The sequence below is a fragment of the Micropterus dolomieu genome, linkage group LG11 (genome assembly GCF_021292245.1).
Source record: "Micropterus dolomieu isolate WLL.071019.BEF.003 ecotype Adirondacks linkage group LG11, ASM2129224v1, whole genome shotgun sequence".
Lineage (NCBI taxonomy): Eukaryota > Metazoa > Chordata > Actinopteri > Centrarchiformes > Centrarchidae > Micropterus > Micropterus dolomieu.
This window is the reverse complement of record NC_060160.1, coordinates 6,599,487-6,623,032: the sequence shown is the minus strand read 5'-3', so window position 1 is coordinate 6,623,032 and position 23,546 is coordinate 6,599,487. Positions and strand designations below refer to the sequence as shown.

At 38.3% G+C, this 23,546-nt stretch overlaps 2 protein-coding genes across 2 annotated transcripts; both read left to right on the top strand.

Annotated features, from left to right (window-relative positions):
* The first annotated feature begins 335 nt into the window (after nt 1-335).
* On the top strand, nt 336-14,406 carry LOC123978809 (tandem C2 domains nuclear protein). The gene is made up of 12 exons (XM_046062323.1): nt 336-387; nt 1,680-1,754; nt 1,841-2,044; nt 2,912-3,082; nt 3,694-3,773; nt 6,118-6,187; nt 7,060-7,160; nt 7,717-7,833; nt 8,180-8,371; nt 11,518-11,632; nt 11,717-11,916; nt 12,773-14,406. The coding sequence occupies exons 1-12, from the start codon at nt 384-386 to the stop codon at nt 12,881-12,883; spliced, it is 1,440 nt and encodes a 479-aa protein (XP_045918279.1). The 5' UTR covers nt 336-383; the 3' UTR covers nt 12,884-14,406.
* A 3,979-nt stretch (nt 14,407-18,385) lies between these two features.
* Nucleotides 18,386-22,936, top strand: plek2 (pleckstrin 2). The gene is made up of 9 exons (XM_046062334.1): nt 18,386-18,470; nt 18,726-18,890; nt 19,584-19,768; nt 19,938-20,029; nt 20,831-21,018; nt 21,173-21,274; nt 21,775-21,858; nt 22,153-22,231; nt 22,641-22,936. Exons 1-9 carry the CDS (start codon nt 18,417-18,419, stop codon nt 22,766-22,768), a joined length of 1,077 nt encoding a protein of 358 aa, XP_045918290.1. The 5' UTR covers nt 18,386-18,416; the 3' UTR covers nt 22,769-22,936.
* The last annotated feature ends 610 nt before the right edge of the window (nt 22,937-23,546 follow it).

Below are 23,546 nucleotides of genomic sequence, written 5' to 3'. Positions count from 1 at the left end.
ATACTAGACTGTCTGAGCCCATATGTTGGCTAAGTTTCTATCTGGATGATGTAGACAGTGAGGAGGAGGAAAACAAAAATGACAGCGAGCAGACAGTGATAATAAGTTGGGTAAACAAAACAAATCAAAGAAAAAGTGAAAGTGGTGCTTCTATGGCTGTTCGGGGAAGGAAGCTCAACATACAGTGTCGGTCCGGGAATAAGAGAATCAGGAAGTGAGGCGGGGAAGGGAAAGGGAGGGAGGAAGAGAGAGAGAGAGAGAGAGACCTGTAACTGAAGTGCACTTTAAACCTGAGCTCACTGGCATTTCTCTCCAGTCGGCCGCTGAGAGTTAACTGCATCGCTGGATGTACAACCTTTAACCTATTTCCGTGGAAACATCGCATGGGTACGTTTCATTTTTGTTTGCTAACTGTGGGATTTGAAATAGCTTAATAGTTGATGAACTGCTCTTTTGTGTGTTTAGCAAGGTTACACCGACGCAAATTCCTTCATCCACCTGCCGCACATAGCAGAACAAGTGCTGCAATTAAGATCATATAGTTTCTTGACTGTGGTTGGTTGTGGAGATCATTTAAAATCTCTTCACTTCACAGCCGAGTGTTTGTCAAGTGACCCCCAAACACATTGACAACGGTCTCTTTTGCTCAATTTGTCATAATTATTATGACACTATTTATTTTATAAATTTATATTATCTTGAGTCCATCCACCACAGTGGAATTTAGGGATGTGGAAGCGACAGAATTGATGCTCACAGCTCATGAGATCATTTGGAGGCAATGTACCAAATTGTGGTTTGAAACGATACATTTAGTGATTGTAGTCTAATAACTAAAACATTTTGGGGTCACTATACCAAATTTGGAGGACGTGGAGGTATTTGGGGTATTACATCAAATCACAAATTTTGGAATTTATGGGCACAATAATACAAATTAAGATTATAATAACAATATATTATTGGATTAGTAAAGGTAATTTATCCAATGTTAGGAAACTTCAATACATGTTGGGATATAAGGAACACATTTTGTGGGCTCTACATGACATTTTGGGGCTACTCTCCCAAACCATAGGAAAATATAATATGTTTGGAGCACTACACCAAATTGTGGGATTATATCAACAACTTTGGTGGCACATGAACAAATTTCAGGAATATGGGCTCACTCTAAAAAAAAATTGGGAACATACACATTCTTGGAGCATTACATGTAAGGGCACTGTGAATTTTCAGATTGTATCAACATGACGGGGCATGTGCACCAAATTTGGGGGATTTCGAATAAGTACAACAAATATCACTATCAGCACATTTTTGGGGCATGATATTGAATTTGGGGGGATTATTGTCAAGTCTAAAAGAATAGATTTTTGGGGCACTAAGTTTGGTGGCTGGACTGCACTACAACAGAGGTTTGAATTATATCAAAATGCAAAGTTTAGAGACACAATGCCAAACTTTAGTGATTTGGGGGCACTCTTAACAAAATTATTTATAACAAATAATGAATATAATGGATTGATGCCAAACTTTGGAGGCATCATAACAAATTGGATAGTGTTATCAACTCCTAGGTCCCCAGAAAAACTTGTTCCGACCCTGGTGGTATCACTGTTTACTGTGTAAACTGAAACTTCCACTTTCTTCTTCTTTCAACACTGAAATATTTTCAGTTGCAGCCATGGAGTGCCTCAAAGACTGCTGCAAGAACTTCTTGACAAAGAAGGGGAAGGAGCAGGAGACCCAAGGTAAACTGACGTCCTGCACAGCTGCATATCAGACAGCTTTGACAGAGTGTTTTGTTTCTGATTGTGTGATTTCCTCTGCTTTTAAGTGATCTCACTGAAGATGCCCCCTAAAAAGACAGCAGCTTTAGGGTGGGAGCTGAATGAAGGGAGAAGGGTAGTCACAGAAGATTACCTCCTGTCTAAGCTGCCCCCGGATGGTAGAGAGGTGCCGTTTGTCCTCCCGACCTTTAAGGCCTCTTACATCCAACCCAGAGGGTCCCGCTACCCGAATTTACAGTCTGGGCTGGAGAGTACGTACAACTGAAAAATAACAACAGCTTGCTGTTCTTCTTTTGTTTGCATTACAGATGCTCTGTATATGCTAGATTTTATGGGATTAAACTAATGTACACTGCCTCACATCACATGCTAATGAACTGTGGTAAGAAACATTATAGAACCCCATCTAAAGTGTTAATGTTGACTTAAAGGTTGGGTTGGTAAATAATGCCAGTCCCATCATGGTGTCTATTACACTGAATACACAACATGTAATTCATACGCCTGTATTTTCCAGAAGTGATATTTAACTTTTAGTTTCTGTACCACTTCATACTGTATGGCTGCCAGAAACAACTGGATTTTGAGGGCGTGGACTTGCTGTTATCATTATGTGTCTTTCTTGTTTCTGTGGTGATGTAGAGATGAAAAATCACAGAATGATCAAATGTTTTCTTAAGTTATCTGTCTGATTTTCTAGCCTGCTGCTTTGTGAAATGCAGAGATGTACAGTATACAGGATGGGCCCGAGCTGGGTAACATTTGTTCCTCCAGTGCCAGAGCTAAGCTTACACTGTACAGAGACACAGTTCAACTATGGTGAAAAAACACAGGAAATCTTGCCTCAATATAGGGTTAAGTTAAGGTACAGGTTAGTGGGACTGACACATTTTTCTCCATGCAATGCTCAACGAGCCTGCAGTGAGGACTCATAGCGCCAAGTTTCATTAAAATCAGCTCAGAGGTTACTGAGGCATGACCTGACATTTGAGGGGGAGACAAGAACCAGGATATCCTGTGTCTAAATGAAAAGCTGTAGTCTTTTAGTTTACTAACTGAAAAGAATAATTTGGTCAAACGGAAGCCCGCTGACCTCCGGCCCCACTGTCTGTCTGCAGGTTCAGCCCGGTGCACTTATGCACAGAGGAAGGCAGAGCTGCTGGGTTCCAGTCACTTCACCTACAGCCCCGAGTCCAGCTTTCATCAGGGTCAAATGGCTGAAAACATTTCCCCCAGCTCAACCCACCGCGACACACTGAAGAACATAAAGTCTAGTCCTCAAAGTCCAGGTAGCAGATGCAGCAGTACACCGCACCAAAAACTTCATCCATGCTCCTTTCAAGTTGTGAATCAAAATTATTTGAAAATAACAAATTCCAAACAAGTGAACAGTATTAAGGTATGTCATCTGAAAAATAATCTATGATAATTAGATGATATGATCAAAGTTGTGACAAATATTTACATGATGATAAAATACGTTACAGGAAAACAGTTATGATTATGTATCAATCATCTGTATATTTAAATCTAAAGATGTTGGACTCTTTTAAATGATGAACTTTATTAAAAAAATTTTAAGAGTTTACAGTGACATGAAATTGTATATGTTTGTGATGCAATATATGAAATCTTTTTGTTTGTGTCTGGATATCCACAATTACACACATTTTACAGCCAAACACGTGTGTGTGTGTGTGTACATATTCATCATTACATAACACCTATTCTACAGTTTGTCTGCAGTTATAGAAAGAGAAGTGTTGTAAACACAGAGATGAGAAATAGTATGTATCCTTGAATTAATAACAGAAGCTGACAGATTGACACGTAATTTCAAAATCATGAATCCCAGAACTTAACTAAACCTCCTTAATGTGGATGGATGTTGTGCTTCCAGGTTGGACTCTGAAGAAGGGCGGTGAGCAGCGACTGAGCAGCTCCATGTTTGATCTGTCCAGCTCTCAGGGTCACATGCAGGTGAGACTGTTCTCTATCTAATCTGTATTCACACAGCATTTCTCACCCTGTGTCAACCATGACTAAATATAGTTATATAGTTTCCACTGCCCTCAGCAGCATAGTGGAACATTTTAAACAAGCCTCACAAGCTGGTATTTTGATTTAAGGGGCAAAGTGAGGGGGACATTTCATCGTGAAGCATTGATAAAGAAGCTGTGCTGCTGAATGGGTGGAGCTAATCTTCAATGACACTTTGAGATGAACTATGCTAACCTACAGCCAGCAGCCAGTTATAGCTTAGCACAAAGACTGGAAACAATGGAAAACTGCTAGCCTAGTTCTGTCCAAAGGTTCTGCACAAAATTCGAATACTAGCACTTTCAGGGCCCCGAGGCTCTGGAACAGCCTGCCCAAGGAAATCAGGTCGGCTGAGTCAGTGAACTCTTTTAAGTCTCTTCTTAAAACATACTTTTATAGGAGAGCCTTTCCCGATCTTATTTGACTTTATTTTATCCCTTTTATTTTATTGTATTTTATCTTAAACGTGTATTTTAGTCTTTTCAATGTTTTCATGCTTTTATCTTGTATTGTTTTTGTATTATTGTCTCTTGGGTATTATTGTCTTTACACTTGTTAAAGCATGTGTAACTTGTTTTTGAAAAGTGCTCTACAAATAAAGATTATTATTATTATTAATATTACTTCTAAAGATCACTAATAAACAGCCTATACTGAACTGTCAGAAATGAGAGAGTTATTGATTTTTTCATCTAACTCTAGACAAAAAAGCAAATATGTTTATTTCCTTTAAACTATTTCCTTAAAGATAACTAGATAAGTTAAATAACTCAGTTTTAATTCAATTAATTTTATCAGCTGATAATTGATAAAGGAAATAAATCCTGTATTACACATAACTTTATTTAACCAGGAGAAATGCCTCACTAAGATTAAAAACTACAGGTCTGTCTTGTCCATTTAACTGTTCAATTGTGTATTTTATTGATGTATTCAGTTGCACAACTACTTTATGTCTGATTTGGGACTCCACATAAACTGCTTTAATTAAAAACGAAGTTATTGAGATGTAAGTAACTTAAAAGTCAAAACACCCCAGGAGATCTTCAATTTATTACAAAAAGTGAACGATGGAGTCCCTTTGAAGTGGATCTGAAAGGAATAAGCAATGATGTCACTGGAGATTAATTTCAGCTTCATCTTATATTCCAGTTTAGCTTCTGTCCCTGAATGTATATCAGTTTGCTACATGTGATTCAGTTGTTAATTGTCTTGGACGAAGTGGTATTTAATCTGTAATACAATGAGGAAAACAATGGGCAAGCTGGGCGTATTTCTTTGTTCTCTTAAGGATGTGGTGTATGATGCCTGTCAACTGCTACTTATTACATAACATGAATAGTTGAGGTTGTGTTGCAGTTAATTTAATGTCTCGCCCAAAAGCTTGATAAACATTAAAGTATCTCATTTAGCGCTCCCACATGGATAAACGTCAGAGCAACTTCAAAGCAACACACTCAAGTGTCTTGCCAGTTGTGAACCATCGCGGATACGTTTCAATTCACTTTTCACTTCTGTTTATGTCTTTGTTATCCAGAGAAACATGCAATGGATGCAAAAGTTAAATTAGCTCAAATGTTTAGCTTGGTAACATTATGAGCAAACAGTAGTAAGTAATGAAATGAAAGGCAATAAATCTAAACAAATAATCCCAGGATTCCAGAATGAAGTTCAGGTAAAGAATTGAGAACCAGCGAGAGATGGTATTTTCAAAGCTAAGACGGATTTAAAGAGGATATTATTTATGGTAAGGTGATATTGGTCGTCGTTTGTAAAGATCATGATCCCCCAGGTCCTAATGACTTTGGTCATCCATTTACTTCTTCTTCATCCACCAGGAGGTTCTCATTTTGTTTTTAGTGAAATGTCTCAGCAACTATTAGATGGATTGGCATGAACTTTTTTTTACAGACATTCATGATCTGCAGAGAATGAAGTGGAATAACTTTGATCCTCTGAATTCTCATCTTGCGCCATCATCATGTCAAAAATGTGTCCAATACTTTGGCTGATGACTACATAACGTTACCTCATAAACAAATGACATTCTCATCAGCCTCAGCTGTACTTTGTTTTTAGCGCAAAATAGCAATTGTTAGCAATTGTTAGCATGCTAGCAGGCGAAGCTAAGATAGTGAAACATTAAGCCTCACAGGTATAATCTTACAGAGCCACTAGTGTGGCTGTAGACTCTTGTTGAATGAAAGTTTTGGGTTTAAGTGGGGGGGAATAAACGTGTCATGCTGTCCTGACTATCTCTATGTGTGTTTGTATTCACCTGCAGCGCTTCGACTCCACCTCCAGTGTCCTCAGCAGCACGTCCTCCATGATTGGCTCCATTGAAAGCAGCCTGGGTAAATTATAGATTTGTCTCCCAACACTTTCTTTCTGTTTGGATGAACCTCTGTCTACCACTGCCATTGGTGAGACAAGAAGAAAATGACAAAAAAGACTTTTAACCCCCCCATATCCCATGGAGACATTACTGTCTGATTAAGATCACTGCATTGTGCAGTCATGAAAGGGCATACACAGTAATCACTTTCAAATGTTTTCACTACAGTACTCCATTGAGCTTCAGAGATAAGCTTTCTTACATAAAGATTGTATTATCCCACAAGGAGGAGCAGCCTTGTTATAGATAAATCATTTGTATGAAAATAAAGATCTCCTTTCATTTTTCTTTTTCTTTCAATTGCAACCTATGTTACAAAAGTCTTGTAACTGCAATGGCTAATCGCCACCTCTATTACCTTTACTTTCATTTGTTGTCCTATATACTATGCAGTAATAAAACAATAATGCTGCTTTTCATGTACTGAAAGGCAGAATCACACATAGCTCTGTATAGCTATACTGCTTGAGCTCTTCTGTGACATTTTGCTTGAATCGAGCTGGAAATGAGACAAAAAAAGATATAACTTGTCAAGATTTTGATGACACGGTGAGAAAAGATCAGATTCGTGCCCAATATAAGTAGAACATATCACTGAGAAGTGCTTGTTCAACTTTGAAACCCCTCTAAACTCCATAGTAGTTGAATTCATTTGTATTCACAATCAAGAACTGAAATAAATGTGAAAATGTGTATATCTAATATAAGCTACAATAAGCTATGGTGTAAACTACACCATAAGCTAATTTCTTCATTATTATATTAAATGCAATAGCATGCAATGATTTGTTTCCTGTTGTGCTGCTGTCGTCTCATTTCCAAATGTTACAGACTCCATCACCCTGTCAGGGGACGAGCGTGAGTTGGGGAAGGTGTGCGTCCGAGTGAGCTACCAGGAGGCTTTGGAGCAGGTGTGGATCACTCTGGTCCAGGTAAGGTTACATGTGGTGAGGAGAGGGGAGCATGAGAACACAACAAGCTCCATTGTGCTCTTCTGTAGCATTTCTCAATGGACCCTCTGTGTGTCCAGAACACAGGTCTCTGAAAGCTCCTCTCAGTGCTCTATTAACTTTGGCTTGGACACTCGGGATGAAAAGGTTATTTTTTTAAGAAACAGAGCTGTCCCCGCTGATGCTAAAACACAATGACACCTGCAGCGTATTGTAGATTAAATCTATGTTTACAGTTTTAAGGCTTTAATGCTGAGACGTGAAAAAGAGGCACCTCTTTCCCACCCGAGATTAGGGTTTAGGTTTTGGTAAGGGCACTTGTCTAGTCATTGGGACATTTGTATCAGCAAGGAGGGCACTGGGGTCACAAAATACCCTTAAAATGTATTCTTAACTGCTTAAATAAAGTTTTTTTATTCATAAATGTATGTCTTTCTTGCTAAGAAAAGCAGTTTATCCCAAACCTATTTGCTCTTTAGCCTTTAAATAGATTTGACCTGCCTCAACTAAAACGTTCTTTTTCCTCTTTCGTTATCAGTGTTCAGACCTCAACCTTCCTCCGGATGGAGTGGAACAACAAAAGATTGGATTTAAAGGGATCCTCACCATCCCCAAACCAATACAGTTCAAGAGTTCAGTCAAGGAATACTGTCAGGTAATGCTGTGCCTCATTGTCTAAAACCTGATGAAACACTGAAATGATCCACAAGTTATCTTCAGGTTGAGATTTTATGTTTACAAATTGAGTTGTAGCACAGGTTTTAAACTGCTGAGTTTAGGAGAAGGTTTATGAATGAAAAGGTGTGTAAGGATTTGACTTATTAAAGATAATATTAATTTGATCCTTGTATACAGATGTTGTACATTCTTAATAGTTACTCATTTCTATTAAGTTAACTTTTTTCTTGGGAGGTTGGATTTATTACCGGATGGATTTATTATCCCTGAATGAGTTGTGAAAAAAACAAACAATGGATTTTGCTGCTCCTTCTGCTCTTTAGGATGTGTCCTTCATAGAGACCTTTGTGTTTGCACTGCATATCCAGCAGTTGCGCTGCAGTGCTTTGTTGTTGCGGGTGCAAACATACAACCCCAGGAAACGTACGGTGGCGGAGTGCGTCCTCTCCTTGCGACAGCTTGGTCCACAGGAGACAGAGCACTGGCTTCATCTAAACCCTCCGTCCAAATCCTCTGTGAGTGTTCACTTCTCATGTTGTGAATCAAGACATGTGGCGCTAAAGTCAGTTTTAGGTCTTAGATCTGTTGTCTGGTTTTTGTTTCCATTAAATTGTCTGTCACTTGTGTTTCAAATAGTAACACAGTTTGAGAACAATTCCAACATTACAAGGAATAAAGTAATTATCTTATACCAGAAGTAGCTCTCAGAAGAGATTTTTAAAGAATTTACATTAGTTTAATCATTAGTATGTTTTAGCAATTGAAAAATATCATTAACGTTTAACCTGCTTCTTTATATGTGTTCTTCCTTAAGAAAGCCCTTGTATATTACTGTTATATCAGGAAACTAAAGTGCAACATTCGAAAACCGGGTTCATTTGACCTCAAAGCTGATTCTTGGGGTTCATCCTCTGGGTACCATGAATGAATGGACAAGATTTAATAGCAATCCATCCAAAACCATCAACCATCGTCAACCGCTTATCCTGCATACAGGGTGCTGGAGCCAATACCAGCTGATATTGGGCAAAAGGCAGGGTACACCCTGGACAGGTCGCCAACCCATCGCAGGGCCACACATAGACAAACAACCAGTCACACTCACACCTAAGGACAATTTTAGGGTCACCAATTAACCTAGTCCGCATGTGTTTGGATGGTGGGAGGAAGCCGGAGCACCCAGAGAAAACCCACGCAGATACGGGGAGAACATGCAAACTCTACACAGAAAGGCTGGGGCAACCGGGGTTTGAACCCGCGACCTTCTTGCTGTGAGGCACCACCTGCGCCTCACCATCCAAAACCTTTTGACTTATTTCAGTCTGGACCGAAGTGGTGCACCGAAAGACTGACAGACAAACACTGTCATTCATGCTGCTAGCATGACTTAAAATATACACATAGTGGCTTAAAGTTCCTCTGGTCCTAGACTTGACCTGTTTGTTTCACTGTGTTTAGTCCAAATCTTGATAATGGAAGTTGATATTGACTCCAAAATCCGCAGAGAAGAATCAAGTCAAGTCAAGAACAATGTCAAATTAAAATGGATTAAATTAAATAAATAAAATAAGGGACAGGATCAGGTAAAAGCCAGAGAAAAAAGGTAGGTCTTTAAATTAGATTTGCAGTTCTCAATGTTGGGGCTGGAATATCCCGGTTAGATTATGGCAGTGTGACAACTAATACTAGAAAAATAAAGAAAATAAAATCAGAGGGATCCATAATTAATTAGTTAATAAGGTTTAGTCAACCAGCCTAAATAATCACTGCTCCGTTTGGTGTTCAGTGTTCATAATGGCTGCTCACAAATGGACCTAATATATTCTGGTTTGTAACAATTAGCTGATATTGTCTTGCCTGCTGTCCAGCTGTTATGGCCAAGAGGAAAAACTTGCTGTCTGGGAATATCCCAGATTTTTTATTACTTATTCTTCACTATTTCCTCTGTTGGCTGCTGCCTTTTATCACACCTTTGTATGTGCACAGTAAATAAGAACAAAGCATAGTGTGTGCCTCATAAAACTGTCCCTATGATGCATTACAGCCCACTGGCATCTACCATGCTCTTGGCCCTAACAGGGTAATATTGACGTTGAGTCAGACTTTATGTTGTTGCATAATCACAGGAAAAAGAGAAAGGTGATTCATTATGGAGGGAAACTGGGGAAACAGACTTTTATTGTAGAGAAAAAAAACAGAGTGCAGATTCTGGAAATGTAAGACATGGAAAGTAGGTCAAACCACAAACCATTTCAATAGCAGAGAGTAGTTTGTTGATAAAAGGAAGCATGTCTGGCCAGTGACAGTAAAATGTTAACTATTTCTGCACTTAGGAGATCAGACAGTGAATCATTATTATGTTCTCAGAGGGACAATTTGATACAGTGAGTGACTTTACCCATCTGGTGAACACAAAAGGAACAAATTGTCCAAATCACTGTCAGAGACTCTTAAGGTTCAAAACAGCTGAACTCTCGAACAAGAAAAATATCAGCAGCATTTTGAAAAGACGCAGGGAAGCTGGCGGCCCAAGACGAATCGTACAACAACACTAAGAGTCTTCAGCCACACCAACAGCTCTGTGAAGCTCCATAGTGGTGCTTTGAGTTAAATGCTAACATCAGTATGCTAACATGCTCACAATGACATTGCTAAGCTGAGCTTTAGTGTATTAGCTTGCTAACATTTCCTAATTAGCACTAAACACAAAGTACTCAGCTGAGACTGATGAGAATGTTATTAGTTTGTCTGGTATTTGGTCGTAAACCAATCACAAACCAAGTGTTGGTTGTGATGATGGGATTATCAAAGTGAGTAGGATTCATCCTTTGAAGACCATGAACAAAATTTGTGCCAATCCATCTAAAAGTTGTGGAGATAGTTCAGTCAGGTGGTGGACCGACCGACAGACAGACTGTTATTGCAAACGATTAACACAATGTTATAATGTCTATGATCACTACACAATAAACATTGGAGTCATGATTAAGTTTTAAAAAGGGAAATTCATCAGAAAAATAGAAGTTTCAAGAATGGAACAATTGCTATTGTAAGAAATGACAATACAGTGTTTTAAAGTCAAATGTAATGTCTCAGACATCCCTACTCCAAGTGGAAGAAAACAATGCATTTTGAAAAATATATTAACTGGCCTGGTGAAGTGCTGTATTTAAATATTAAGCACCTCAAGCTGCTGGTTTGATGTCAAAACTTGAACGGTTGATGCACTTTGTACATTCTTCTTAAAAATTCTTAATCTTGTGGGACAACAATTAAATCCTTTGACAGCAAACACCTGTCCTGACAATTTACACTGATTTTTCTGAAAAGCTGCGATAAAAGGTCAAAATGTCACACTCTGAAAGCCTGTAGCTGCTGCAGAGCCAGTCCGGTCTTGACAAAACTTGAAAATGGCATCTTGGAAGATAACATGTTTACTTGATGCTGATGACATCTTTGATGCTCACTGGCCACAATCTGTGAAAATAAATTACCATGCAGAAAACAGTAGCATGTCCAGACTGTATTGACTTAATTGGCCCAAGTGGGTCACTGACTTATGCAGGGGTGGCATGAAGTACGTGATTGCGCACAAGAAATGCATTTTTTGGGAGAAAACCAAAAGAAAATGTAAAAGCTGTAATTGAATCACCTTTTTCAGGTGTGCCACTCTGAGCTGCATCTCACCACCTGCTTTCAGCCAGTGAACGGACGCATCCAACTCAAGGTCCTCGCCGCCCAAAACCTCACAGCATCCTCATCACCACTCACCCAATGTAGGTGTCACAGCAAAAAAGATAAATCAACTCTGTTCTTGAGTGGCTCATGTGAGTAATCATACTGTCGTTTCTCCTCTGAAGCATTTTTTGTCAAAGTGGAGATGCACCAGTTGGGGCATGTGGTGACTAAGAAGAAGACTCGTGTCCTGAAGGCTTCGGGGGGTCAGTGTCAGTGGACAGAGACTTTTCACTTCCCCCTGACTGCGTTAGACCACGCCTGCTCGCTGTCAGTCAGACTTTACAGCCGGAGTTCAGTCAGGAGGAAACGGTGTCTCGGACAGGTGAGTTGTTCTTACACCAGGTTTTTCGTGATGAAATAACAACCAGACTTTTCTTTTGATCATTTTCACATAATCTGGAGATTGATTTGGAAAGAAAGAGTTTTGGCAAGAAGTTCAAATGTTTCTGAGCAATTTAATATGTTCTTGTCAATGTTGGCTAAATGTAAAATTAATAAAATCAGACTGTATATCTGCAATTGAAGTTTATTTTTACTTTTATCTTATTCATTTAACTGTTTCATTTTTGGGGGGCTAATTAATTGTTCTTATGCTGCTTGTTTTCTCCTATAAGGAGCTGCTAATTCATCAAAAGCATCTTATCATTTCAAGCTATTTCAGAGACTTTTCCATCACAGAACGGATACAGTACTTATTACATTTACATTTACTCATTTGGCAGACGCTTTTATCCAAAGCGATTTACATTTGAGGAACAACATACAATCATTAACAGAGCATAAAATACAGCACAAGATCTACAACTGACAATACATATTAATAAAAGCAGCAATAAATGCTAGTAAGCGCTAATTATTAAGCAAACTGACAAATTTCCTGGCATTAAAACTGCAGGATGTTAAGGTTTTCAATAACTGCGCAAGTATCGGCAGCATCATTAATATCAACATACTGACTAGACCAAGTTGGTTATAGCAAAACACTTGAGTATATTGAAGTGGGTAAGGGTGCATTTTATTGCCTATGAATTTAACTTTTCCAAGAAATGGATTGTGTTATTTCTTCTATTAAAAATTCCACAGACTGTTTTGTAGAGGACTTTAAAAATAATTTGAAGATGTTTGGAGATTAAATACAACATTCTGAGGAATTAATGACTTCCCAATGTTTCTGGCAGGTTCAGCTGGGATTCGACAGCCCTACCCCAGAAGCAGTGGAGCAGTGGAAAGACACGATGGCTCACCCAGAGAAAGTGGTGTCTGCGTGGCACAGATTGAGTGCTGCCTAATCCTCTTCTCCTAACCTCCTCTTTACACACAATGGATGTGAATCTCTTGGGCTGCAAGTCCAGCTGTGCCCACTTGCTTTTCCAGTCCAGTCAGTTGGCTACAGTCCTGTACGTTAACTGAGTCGACTCTAATGGACCAGACTATAAACTACTAAACGGGGTCCAAATGCCCTGGGAGACCAGATTTTCACAGAGACAGTTCAGGTGCCTGGTTGTAAATAGGGGTTTTCGAACAAAGTGTGGATTTCAAGCTGGAAATGTTAGTTTGGTGGTTATTGTCTAGACAAAATTAAGTTCTTTCTTAAAAAAACAGTAGAGCTTTTGCCTAGCTGACAACCATTCAGTTGCATAGCATTTAGCTGTATATAATGGTGTATTTTGTAAGTCTTGTGTCTTGTGTATATGACTTATATTAGTGAAAATCTTGTTTTCAATCTCTCTGTTGCATAGAAAGTTTACAAGTGACCATAAAGCCAAACTCACTGTAATACTCACTGTATCCATTTTATCAGTCTGTAATTAAGACCCATTTTAAACGATAAGGCTGGCGAGATATAATATTTTTCCTATCGTCAACATAAAAAGATTAAAACAGTTAAGTCTATTACGTTCCTACACTCTGAATCTCAGCTAAATCCAGTTGGTTCCTCCTGAAGAAGTAAATCTTTAAGAACGTGTCATGCTATATAGTTTTTTAAATAAATGGCTAAGAGAGCACTGAACCAAAAGAACTTGCGACCAGCTCAGCTAAACAATGAGCGAACATTTGCTGTAAGCTCCAGCAAACCAAGGGCAGTTACAGATTCAGGTGATAATTAATTTGATATATTGTTAGTGTACAATATTGGTTATAGTTGTTTCAAAGCAACATTTTGTAAGATTTGTCTTTTAGTAAAATTTGGTAAAATTTGGTGTCCCAGTGTAGTTTACCACCTTTTATTTTACGAAGCTCTCGCCAACATCCAGCAGCCTGTTGCATTGGTCATTCTCTTTTTCTCTTCTTAGCTTCCTACGACAACGTCTTCTTTGGTCTCTTCGCAGCCTCTGCCATTAAATCTATACTGAATATACCAAGCTAGCTTCTTCCAAAGAACTTACAGTGGACATTATATACTTTTTGCTTCTTCTTTTGCTTCTTCTTATAGCTTGCTTGCTGAAGAGTCGTGTTGGTGCCATAAAGCATTATGCCATTGTCGTGAAAGGTTTTGTACATTCTAATGTTATACAGTGCCTATCTGGCACCCCGGCCCGGACAGGCAACAACAGAGACACCATGCCTATTAGTGTACCATCAAGATGATATTGGATACACAGCCTTGTCAGTAAAATCAATTCGCTGTTGATTTTGGTCTTTTCATGGTATTTGTTGACAATAAGAAAAATATAGATATCACTAGACTTATCCCTTAATTCCCTAAAAGGTGAGCTTGAAGGTTTTCCCATTCCCTAATTTAACTAGATAGGATGTCATGTTACTGTACCATACAGCAGTATCAAATCTTAGCTGTACGCTTTTGATAGTGAAGCACTTTAAAATGTTTATGTATTAATGTTTTAATGTTGAAAGTTTATTGTTGATTAAAAATGTGTTATCATTTCGAAATGTCTAGTTTATTTTATGTGCTTATTGAAAGAAAGAAGTGAAGAAAGCACTAATGGAAAATAAAATGTTTGAGTATTAGTCTGCAGGTTTTTCTGTAGAATCTAAAATAAGAAGAGGACTGCTTCTGGTGTGTAGAGTAAATCCGGGACATGTGAATAATAATCTTTCTGAATGTCTCATTTGCGGCACATGGAAGGTAAACAGACCACAGTCTTCAGCATGTACATTACACATGTTGCACACAATCTGCAGTACCTGTAAAATAGGTCAACAACCATAAACCCACTGTGTCACCATTTCACATTTTATTGAAGAGGTCACTGGTTGAGAAATCTCAAGGCAAACAGCAAGATAATCGGCCATGTTTCTCCTCCTGATTCTGGAACATCCTGTTTTTCAATTCCACTCTTTATTACAAAGGCAATTTAATGCCACTACTGTATGTGGGCAATCTCAATCTCATTCTCAACATTTTAGTGGTGGCTATAGAAAAAGACATTTGTTGTTTGTGGAAAAATCAAAACAATTTCCTTTCAACTGCAGCACTTTGAAAAGTTGAGTTTCATTTAAATTTAAATGTGTCCACTTTTTTAAATATTGCAATACCTGTTTCCTATATAGAAAAAACAAACATACTCGCCTTTATTACAAAGTATGTGTTAAAGTTTGGCGATTTGTAACCAGCTGAAATGTTCAAATAATCATTTTGAATACAAAGAAATATTTTTGACATGAAAATTTGTACTCAGGTTTATCATCCCTGTCTCCATTTCAGTCTCATAAAGCATGAGACTGTCCTGAGACGTGCTCTGTGTAACCAGCTGTGGACGTGTACACGCAAGCACACGCCCAGCAAACAATAAGTCTGTAGACCAAGAAAACAGTGTCCGGCAAGTGTTTGTGTTTTAAGTGTGTGACCAGGACAACCGGGTCCTCCACGTGAGCTGACCTGCGTCAGAGCCCTTCATATCCTGGCAGGCCAAAACACCATCATCACCTTTTTTCATCATTAATGTTTGATTTATGGTTAATGTTACACAGACGGCATTCCGGACACACCTTAACCTGTGACTTGGCTTAACACTCAGCTCTCAGCTCAGAGAGCCTCTGTTTGACTCTGTCTCAAGAAAGGTGCTTGAGTCTCGGAAGCAGGATTTTGGGTTAGTGTCCCTTTATGTCTTTAATGGATTCTTTTCTTAACACCCATTCGGCCGGTTGCCACGCTGAGTCTGCTGCACATTCCAGTTGTCTCATAACTGCATGCTTGTATGAACAGGTTCCTTCACCTCGGAGACACAATGGAGAGTTTGGGTCCTGCAGCAGAGAGTAGAGCTGTGAGATTTATCCCTCTCTCATATGAATGACCTTCTGGTTTTTATCCAAAATAAAGGCTTATATGACTTACATGACATATGACCCTAAAAGCTTATTAAAACTCGCTGACAACCTGTTGGAAAAAGTCCTTAAGGAAAATAAAAAGAAGACTCAAATCCTGTAGAAAATTGTAACTTCTTTAGGAAACTAGGATTTTTGGTGTGCATTTTCAACTGGACTTTTAAAAAAACATTCTGTAAGATTTATTTTTGTGCGATTTTGCTTCCTTACCGTTTCAAAGTGTAATTCACCGCTGTTGTAAAAAAGGTTGTCGCTTTACACCTGCGTTTCTTATGAATACATTACTTATGATCAAAAACTAGACAAGTTGGCGACTTTGCTAACACAGGCAAACATCAAGCAAGTGCCACAACACAAGACATAGCAAGATTACTTACGATTCCAACAGAAAGAATACCAGCTCAGTGTCTATCTGGCAGCCATTTTATTCAACATCCTCTTTGGTCTCTTTGCCTCTGCCACTAGCTAACGTTATGTCCATAGAGCCTCTCCACCAGCAGCAGCAAAATGTTGCTTGAAACTTGGGTGGCAAGTTAACCAACACAGATACAGCAATTCGCCGCAAGAACGCTTACAGTAACATTACCGATGTCCCAGTGGGTTATCTAGTAAGTCTGCTAACATCAACTTGAGATTTATAGCTAGTGGCTATAAACCTCGGTATTTGAAACCTCTGGCTGATTTTGACAACTTTGCTAACACAGGCAAACATCAAGCAAGCGCAACAATACAAGACATAGACAGCTAATGAGTTATTACTGACTAGTCCAACAGCAAGAAGGCCAGCTTAGTATTTGTCTTGCGTCCGTTCAGCTCTTTTTGCAAAATTTACTCTTGTATACATAAGCTGACTAACACAGACCTAGACTAACTAAACAGACCTAACAAGACTGAGACATGGGTTAAACTTATATAGTGGCTGATCAGACCATTCTGACACAAAGACAAACACATAATATATAAACAAACCACAATAACTACAACAAATGTTAAGCCAATGCTACCTAATACGAACTAATGGTAAATCAATCAAATAATTATAACGACAAAAGTAGAACTAGCAAAGAAATGAACACAGCTCCAAAATGGAAAACTCTCCCACCCCCACAACATGGGAAAATATGGTGCAGTCCAATTATCCAATCCCCTACTTAAACTGCTGAGATTTAGTTGGAAGTCCTGTTGTCAGCTCGCCAAAAAGAAAGGTGAAACCTGAAATTAGCAAAATTGACAAAGGTATCTATATGTGTGCACCCAAATAGAGAACAAATGTCAAATAACTAATAAAACTGTTTTTTAAAACTAAAATCTGTGTCCAGTTATTTATTTTGTATCCTATGTAATGTGCTCAAAACAATTGAAAGAGTTACCACCATGAGTTGTTGCTTCCATGTGTGGCTGCAGTGCAGCCATCAGTCTTATTCATAGTAATAAACCCACAGAGAATTATCATCTGACTCTGCAGTTTCCCTCAACTCTACAGAGCGTTTTAGCGGCTGTCGGCTAATTGTTTTAGTTTTGTGACCTGCAACTTTACCGTTTTAGTTAAATGACGCACTCACAGCGTCATTTTCAGGCAGACATAAATGTTGTATTACAGCCATCTACTGGAAAAGCTTTCATGCACTTTTATTGTGTGACAAATTCCACAGAAGAACAGTCTCAGAATTTTCTTCCACATGAATGGATGGAGTTTCAGTCTAATATATTCTATTGAAAAACGCTAAGTTGATGAACATATGATGATATATGGCTTGTAAATTAGAGGCACAGACATGGATATGTTTCTTAATACTCATGTGACTGTGAGGGTTAACAATATTTTGCCAAAGCATCCTAATATGACTTTTTTTCAACAATGTAAGCTGAAAGAATTAATCAGAGTTGAGAGGCTTAGAGGAAGTTGGAGTCATTTTGTTGAAAGTGGCTATGCACTCATTCATGTTCATTCATTTGTGACTGGCAGGAACCAGGAAAGGTTGACGATAAGGAATAATGTCCAGCATGGCCACATGTGGTTGAAGGAATCTCAGTAACTACACTCATTCGGGCTTAACTAGGTATATGTGCGCTTTGTCCTCCTATTGGGTACAGCTGCTACAAACCAGAAGAGCTGTGGTCGTCCACCAGCTGCTGGTTTTTCATCAAAATGTGATTTTAAAAAATCTCTCATCCGTCTGGAAGATGTTTCCTACGGCTTCATCTCCTGGATTGGAATTCTTCACATACTGAAATTGATGGAGTGAAAACGTCTTTTGAGCATTTGGTTAAAAAGATTTTCAATTCAGTTTTTTCAAGCTTCATGAGTCTTTGAAAAACAAATCACCATCCATGCATCCTAAAGGAGTTAGTGTGCCCTCATGTGATAATTACCAGAAGTGCAGGATTGAATTGGTATCCCAGTGTTGAGCAAGGCGTGTGTGTGGGTGTGAACAGGGTGACGCACTCATTGAGGCACAAAAATCCCCTCTACATAAACAAACCTGAGCAGGCAGGAACAGGCAAAGCTCAATTGCCAAGATCACACTCAACAGTATGGATATGGACAAGACAAATGTGATTGTAAGAGAAGGATTCCTGGTGAAAAGGGTAAGATATTTTTGTGAAATATGTAATACTACAGTAAAATATAGATTTTGTTGCAGACGATAAATGTATTGTTATTTGTGGAACAGAGTTTTGTCCGTTTGCTGATATAAGATTTTATTACTAAAATCCAAGTAGCTTCTATACAGTCATACTAATGTAAGTTATCTAAGGACAGAGCCTTTGAAAGAGTAAAGAGTATATTGCTTTTCTGAGAATATAACAAATGTTTGATCATTTTTGATAATATTATTATAGGGACATCTTGTACACAACTGGAAGGCGCGTTGGTTTGTGTTGATGCCAGACAAGCTGCTGTATTACAAGTACGATGGAAGCAAAAGGGACTCGTGTCAGCGGGGGACAATCCTACTGAAGGACTGTGTAATAACTTGTCCTTTTCTGGAGTATGAAAATCGGCCGGTGAGTTATTCCAGACTCATTGTTACTTGTTGTTTACTGTTGTAGATTATAAGGACTCAAACCTTTTAGAAGAAAGGTCTCAGAAGTAGAAGTGTATTCTTAAGTAAAGTGTAAGTAAAGTTTGTCCTTTTATGAGTCATCACAACATTCCCCTTGTGAATGTGAATTCTGTCATTATTAAAAGATATTTCATCATATACCTCGACAGTTTTCTGTCTGCTTCATTCATGAAATCAGCAGTTAAACCCAAAGAGGGAACAATGACATCATGAAAGAAGAATTTTATAAATTATAAAATCTTTAGGGAAAAAATCATGTTTGAATCTGTTACAAAACAATATAGGCCTATACACAATACATTTTCAGACATCTACACAAAGACACAGGTTTGAATTTACATTGTAAGCTTTGTTGTTCTTTGTGCCACGTCCCAGCTGATGTTTATAAGATGACTGCATTCTATTCAGTGTTTTCCTTTGTTTATATTTTCATTGCTAGAAACCACATTAAAGGTGTGGCTTCTTCAGCTGATCCTCTCATACATCACTTGATGAGAACATGTATTGCCTCAGGTTACTGTTTTGCCAGGACCTGATTGCCATCATCTACTTAATTTACATAACAATTTATTATCTGTTTTTGGCTGAATTTTGTCAGAACTGAACATTGGTCTACTTTCTATTCTTTTCCTAGTTGGTGATCAAGCTCCAGACAAAGAATGGGGTGGATCATTATTTGGAGACTTGTTCCCGGGAGGAGCGAGATGACTGGGCAGCTGACATCACGGCTGCGGTCGACAAGCTGCGGACGGCTGAAGATAGGAAGGTGACAAACCAGCAAGCCCCTGCTGGATCCCATTTACGCGACATCAATCTGAGGTAAGCCCTGCAAACAAAAGTTCACCCGCAGACGTTGCAGCACCATCCACATGTTAAACCTTGTGGTGTTTTCACTGCCTCACCCTGCAGACAGGTTGCACTTGTCTCTGCTTGTTTATGACTACTTTTTTTTTTATATCTCTGTCTAATTTCTTTGTCTCTTTTAAAGCAAGGTGTTGGACTCCATGTACGACGTCCACAGTGGTATAAAGATGAGCAACCATGTGGAGCAGGGCTGCACTTACAGCAACTGTTTCTCAGGTGAGCTTTTACAACATCTTTATTCTTCTCCATCATCTCAGGTGATATTTGATCACAAGCTCGTCTGATCGTTAAAATGCATCCTCCTTTATAATTTATCAGTTTGTAGGATGGGATTGTTGGACAACTGGGTTACTGTCTACTTGGTTATAAGCCCTGCACCTCTAAATGCTTGTGAAGCCAATAAGGATGAAATGACAGAAGATAAAATATAGTATAGAATATTACCATTAGTTTTCTTCCGTATCTTGATTGTATATTTGCATTTTTAGGCAATTCCACTCTATTTGTGAAGAACCTTTAAGTTGCTTTACATGTACATATGGCAAAGTAATGCATAAGAACAAAATTAAAAAACACGATGAACTGGAAAATACATTAAATTTTAAGCTAAATGAACGAAATAGAATAATAACTGACACAAAAGTGGACACGGCATGCAGATTCTGGAATCAAGTCTGCAATGGCTTCTTTGTTATGTACATATGCTGTATTTATCTCTACATGTCTGTCTTTCTTTTGTATCTTTATTTTTAAATCCAAGAAGATGTTTATACCTCTATCAATACCTGACAGTATGCATAGCAACATCTTAAGGTACATTTATTGTACATGATATAAAATTTATTCTGTCAATGCAAGTGTCTATTTCTGTATCTAAAGTATATAACATATATAGCAGTGCACATGTGTCTTTCAATATTATGTATCTAAATGTTTATATGGTTCCAATAGGCTATTTGTATATTTTAGAAGGTTTAGATGTATGTATAGACGTATACAAATGTGATGTTGATGCAGGTTCAGCGGTGGTGGACTGGCTGGTGTTCATGCAGCTGACTCTGACCCGTACCGAGGCCATGACGCTGGCCTCGGCCCTGCTGGAAGAGGGTTTCCTGCGAACTGTCGGCCTCAGGAGTGTGGAGGCTCTCCGCACCGCCGGCCTTGGCCAGCAGTTCATGGATGACTCCACTGCACTGTACAGCTTTGTGAGTACCAGGAATTGTTGATGTTCTGACCTCCAGTACCTTATTGCGGGATAATACCTACACACGTACATAGATTGCCAGTGTTAATCCATTTATTGATATAGAAGATTGGAGTAGTACTTGTGTGAATAAGAATTTTCATGCTTAATCACAGTCTGACAGCTTAAAGAAGAGAGGCACTGTGAAGACAGAGTCGTCTGTGTCTGCAGTGGAGCTGAGTGGAAAATTGATAAAGAGAGGCTATCTGCTCAAACAGGTAAAATCAATTCAATTTTATTTATAAAGGCCCAAATCACAGAGGTTATTAGACCCAACAATTCCCACCATGAACAAGCAACAGTGGCAAAGAAAAACTCTAAACACACTGTATTAGCCCTGTGTTCCAATTTCAAATGTTTAAAACGTGTTTACAAGTTATGCCTAATGGATTTATAAGGTTTTACCAATAGGCCATTATTAACAATCTTTGGCAACTTATCTTCTGGAAAAGGTTGCCGAGGATCTGGACCAAATTGGTTTTATTAAGAACTTACTAACATTTACAATAACATACTTGATGGCTTACAAGGTGAAAACCCCATGGGTAAATGGATTACAAAAAAGCATTATTATTAATTTAGAGATTTTTTTATTTACCCTACAGCTTACAAACCTTTTATAAATAGTGCTTGATTAGAAAGTGATACTATGATGTCTTATGACTTTGGCATTCACATGTATGACCACAATCTAACACTTGGCCCCTTTTAAACACAGGGACACAGAAGGAAGAACTGGAAGGTGCGACTGTTTGTGCTGCGTTCAGAACCTGCTTTCATTCACTATTATGATCCCACCAAGGTGAGTGTGCAGCCTATTTAGGGCTAACACAGGTCAAAACTACAACTAAAATCACTAAAGAAAGTCAATCTGATATTTCACTTATGGACAAATATAAAACAGACACAATCCAAAAATAAATACAGATGACGACACTGAACAGAGGAGGTCTGGCCCAAACAAAGCAGTTGTTTTGTTTGCCTTCTCCTCAGGCCTGCTATGACTCTGAAGCTGATGTTGCTCATAATTCCCTGTAATTCATGTCCACTAATCTGCGTCAGCCTTATTCACTTCCTGTCTTATGTCACTTGTCAGGATGACATCAGCCCCGTTGGCGGCTTCTCACTGCGAGGCTGTCTGGTGTCTTCTCTGGATGACAACGGAGTTCCCTCAGGTGAGTCACTGTCTCAAACTGCAGTTACCTCATAAACTTGTCTTAACAAGTTACTTAGTCTGTGCATTCAAAAATACAAGTATGTGTTTGTAATTTACTTATTATCTCATTTTCTTATTACCTCATTAAAAAGTCAACAAATTGATCACGCTAACAAGCATTGTTTGTGTATTCAAATCCTGAAATATATTATTATGTCTCTTCTTTATAATAAACATGGGCAGTGAAGTTTAATTTAAGTTATTGCCACAAAGTCCTGTTGCTGTAAATATTCAATGGAGCACCGAATCAGCAGCTGTAAATGTCCCCATGATAAGTTTTCTCAACTTTCACTGCAAAAAAAAATGATTTTAAATCATACTTAGTTAGCCATTATGCTTTATTGACCCTAATTTCTCTTCCCACACAGGTGTGAAAGGCAAAATTCAGGGCAACTTGTTTATTATCATCACTCAGTCAGATACACGTTACTTCATTCAGGCGCCAACCCACCAGGTGAAGATGGACTGGATAGATGCAATTCGAGAGCTGACATAAAGCAGCGGATTCCAGTTAAAACTTCTCTTTTTAACATATCAAATAGTTCATTTATCCAGCTATGAAAAAGACTGACTTTCCTACATTCCATGAATGTATAGCAACAAACAGGGACCATGCAATCACTTGAAAGTGTTGAGGTTACATAAACTTTCTGTTTATTTATCACTAAATAGACAATATCATCATTTGATTATTCTGTATTTTAAGGGTTTTTAAACAGTTGTAGTAATTTGTCCTGTAATCATTTGGTTTAAGTTAAATGTATTTCATGTGTTTTACAAGTTTTTTTTTCTATTATTAAACATAACCATTTTGACTTCATTCTCCACATTGAATTTCATGTAACTTCAGACACCGGTGGTGAAAGGTTTACTCAAGCAGTATAGCCTATGTAAGTAGAGTTTTTAGGAAGTTTTCTGCTACTTTATACTTCTACTACACTACAGTTCAGAGATAAGTATTGTACTTTTTACTCACTACTTTTCTATGACAGATGAAGATTTGATCTAAAACAGCATATTATAAACTTAGCATAATAATCTACATTACTCTAGTGGTTCTCAACCTTTTTTGTTTGTGACCCCTTACACGTGTGTAGTCAGGTCCTCTTTTCATCTTTCAGATGAAAAATGTCTGTGTGTATATACATATATATATATTCCTCTAAACTCTTCAGATGGTTTTATTTAAATAACTGTTTGAGAACCCAAAGATGTAAATTTGTCCAATAATCAACAAATAACAGCAAAGCAAGATTTAAGTATGAATACAAATT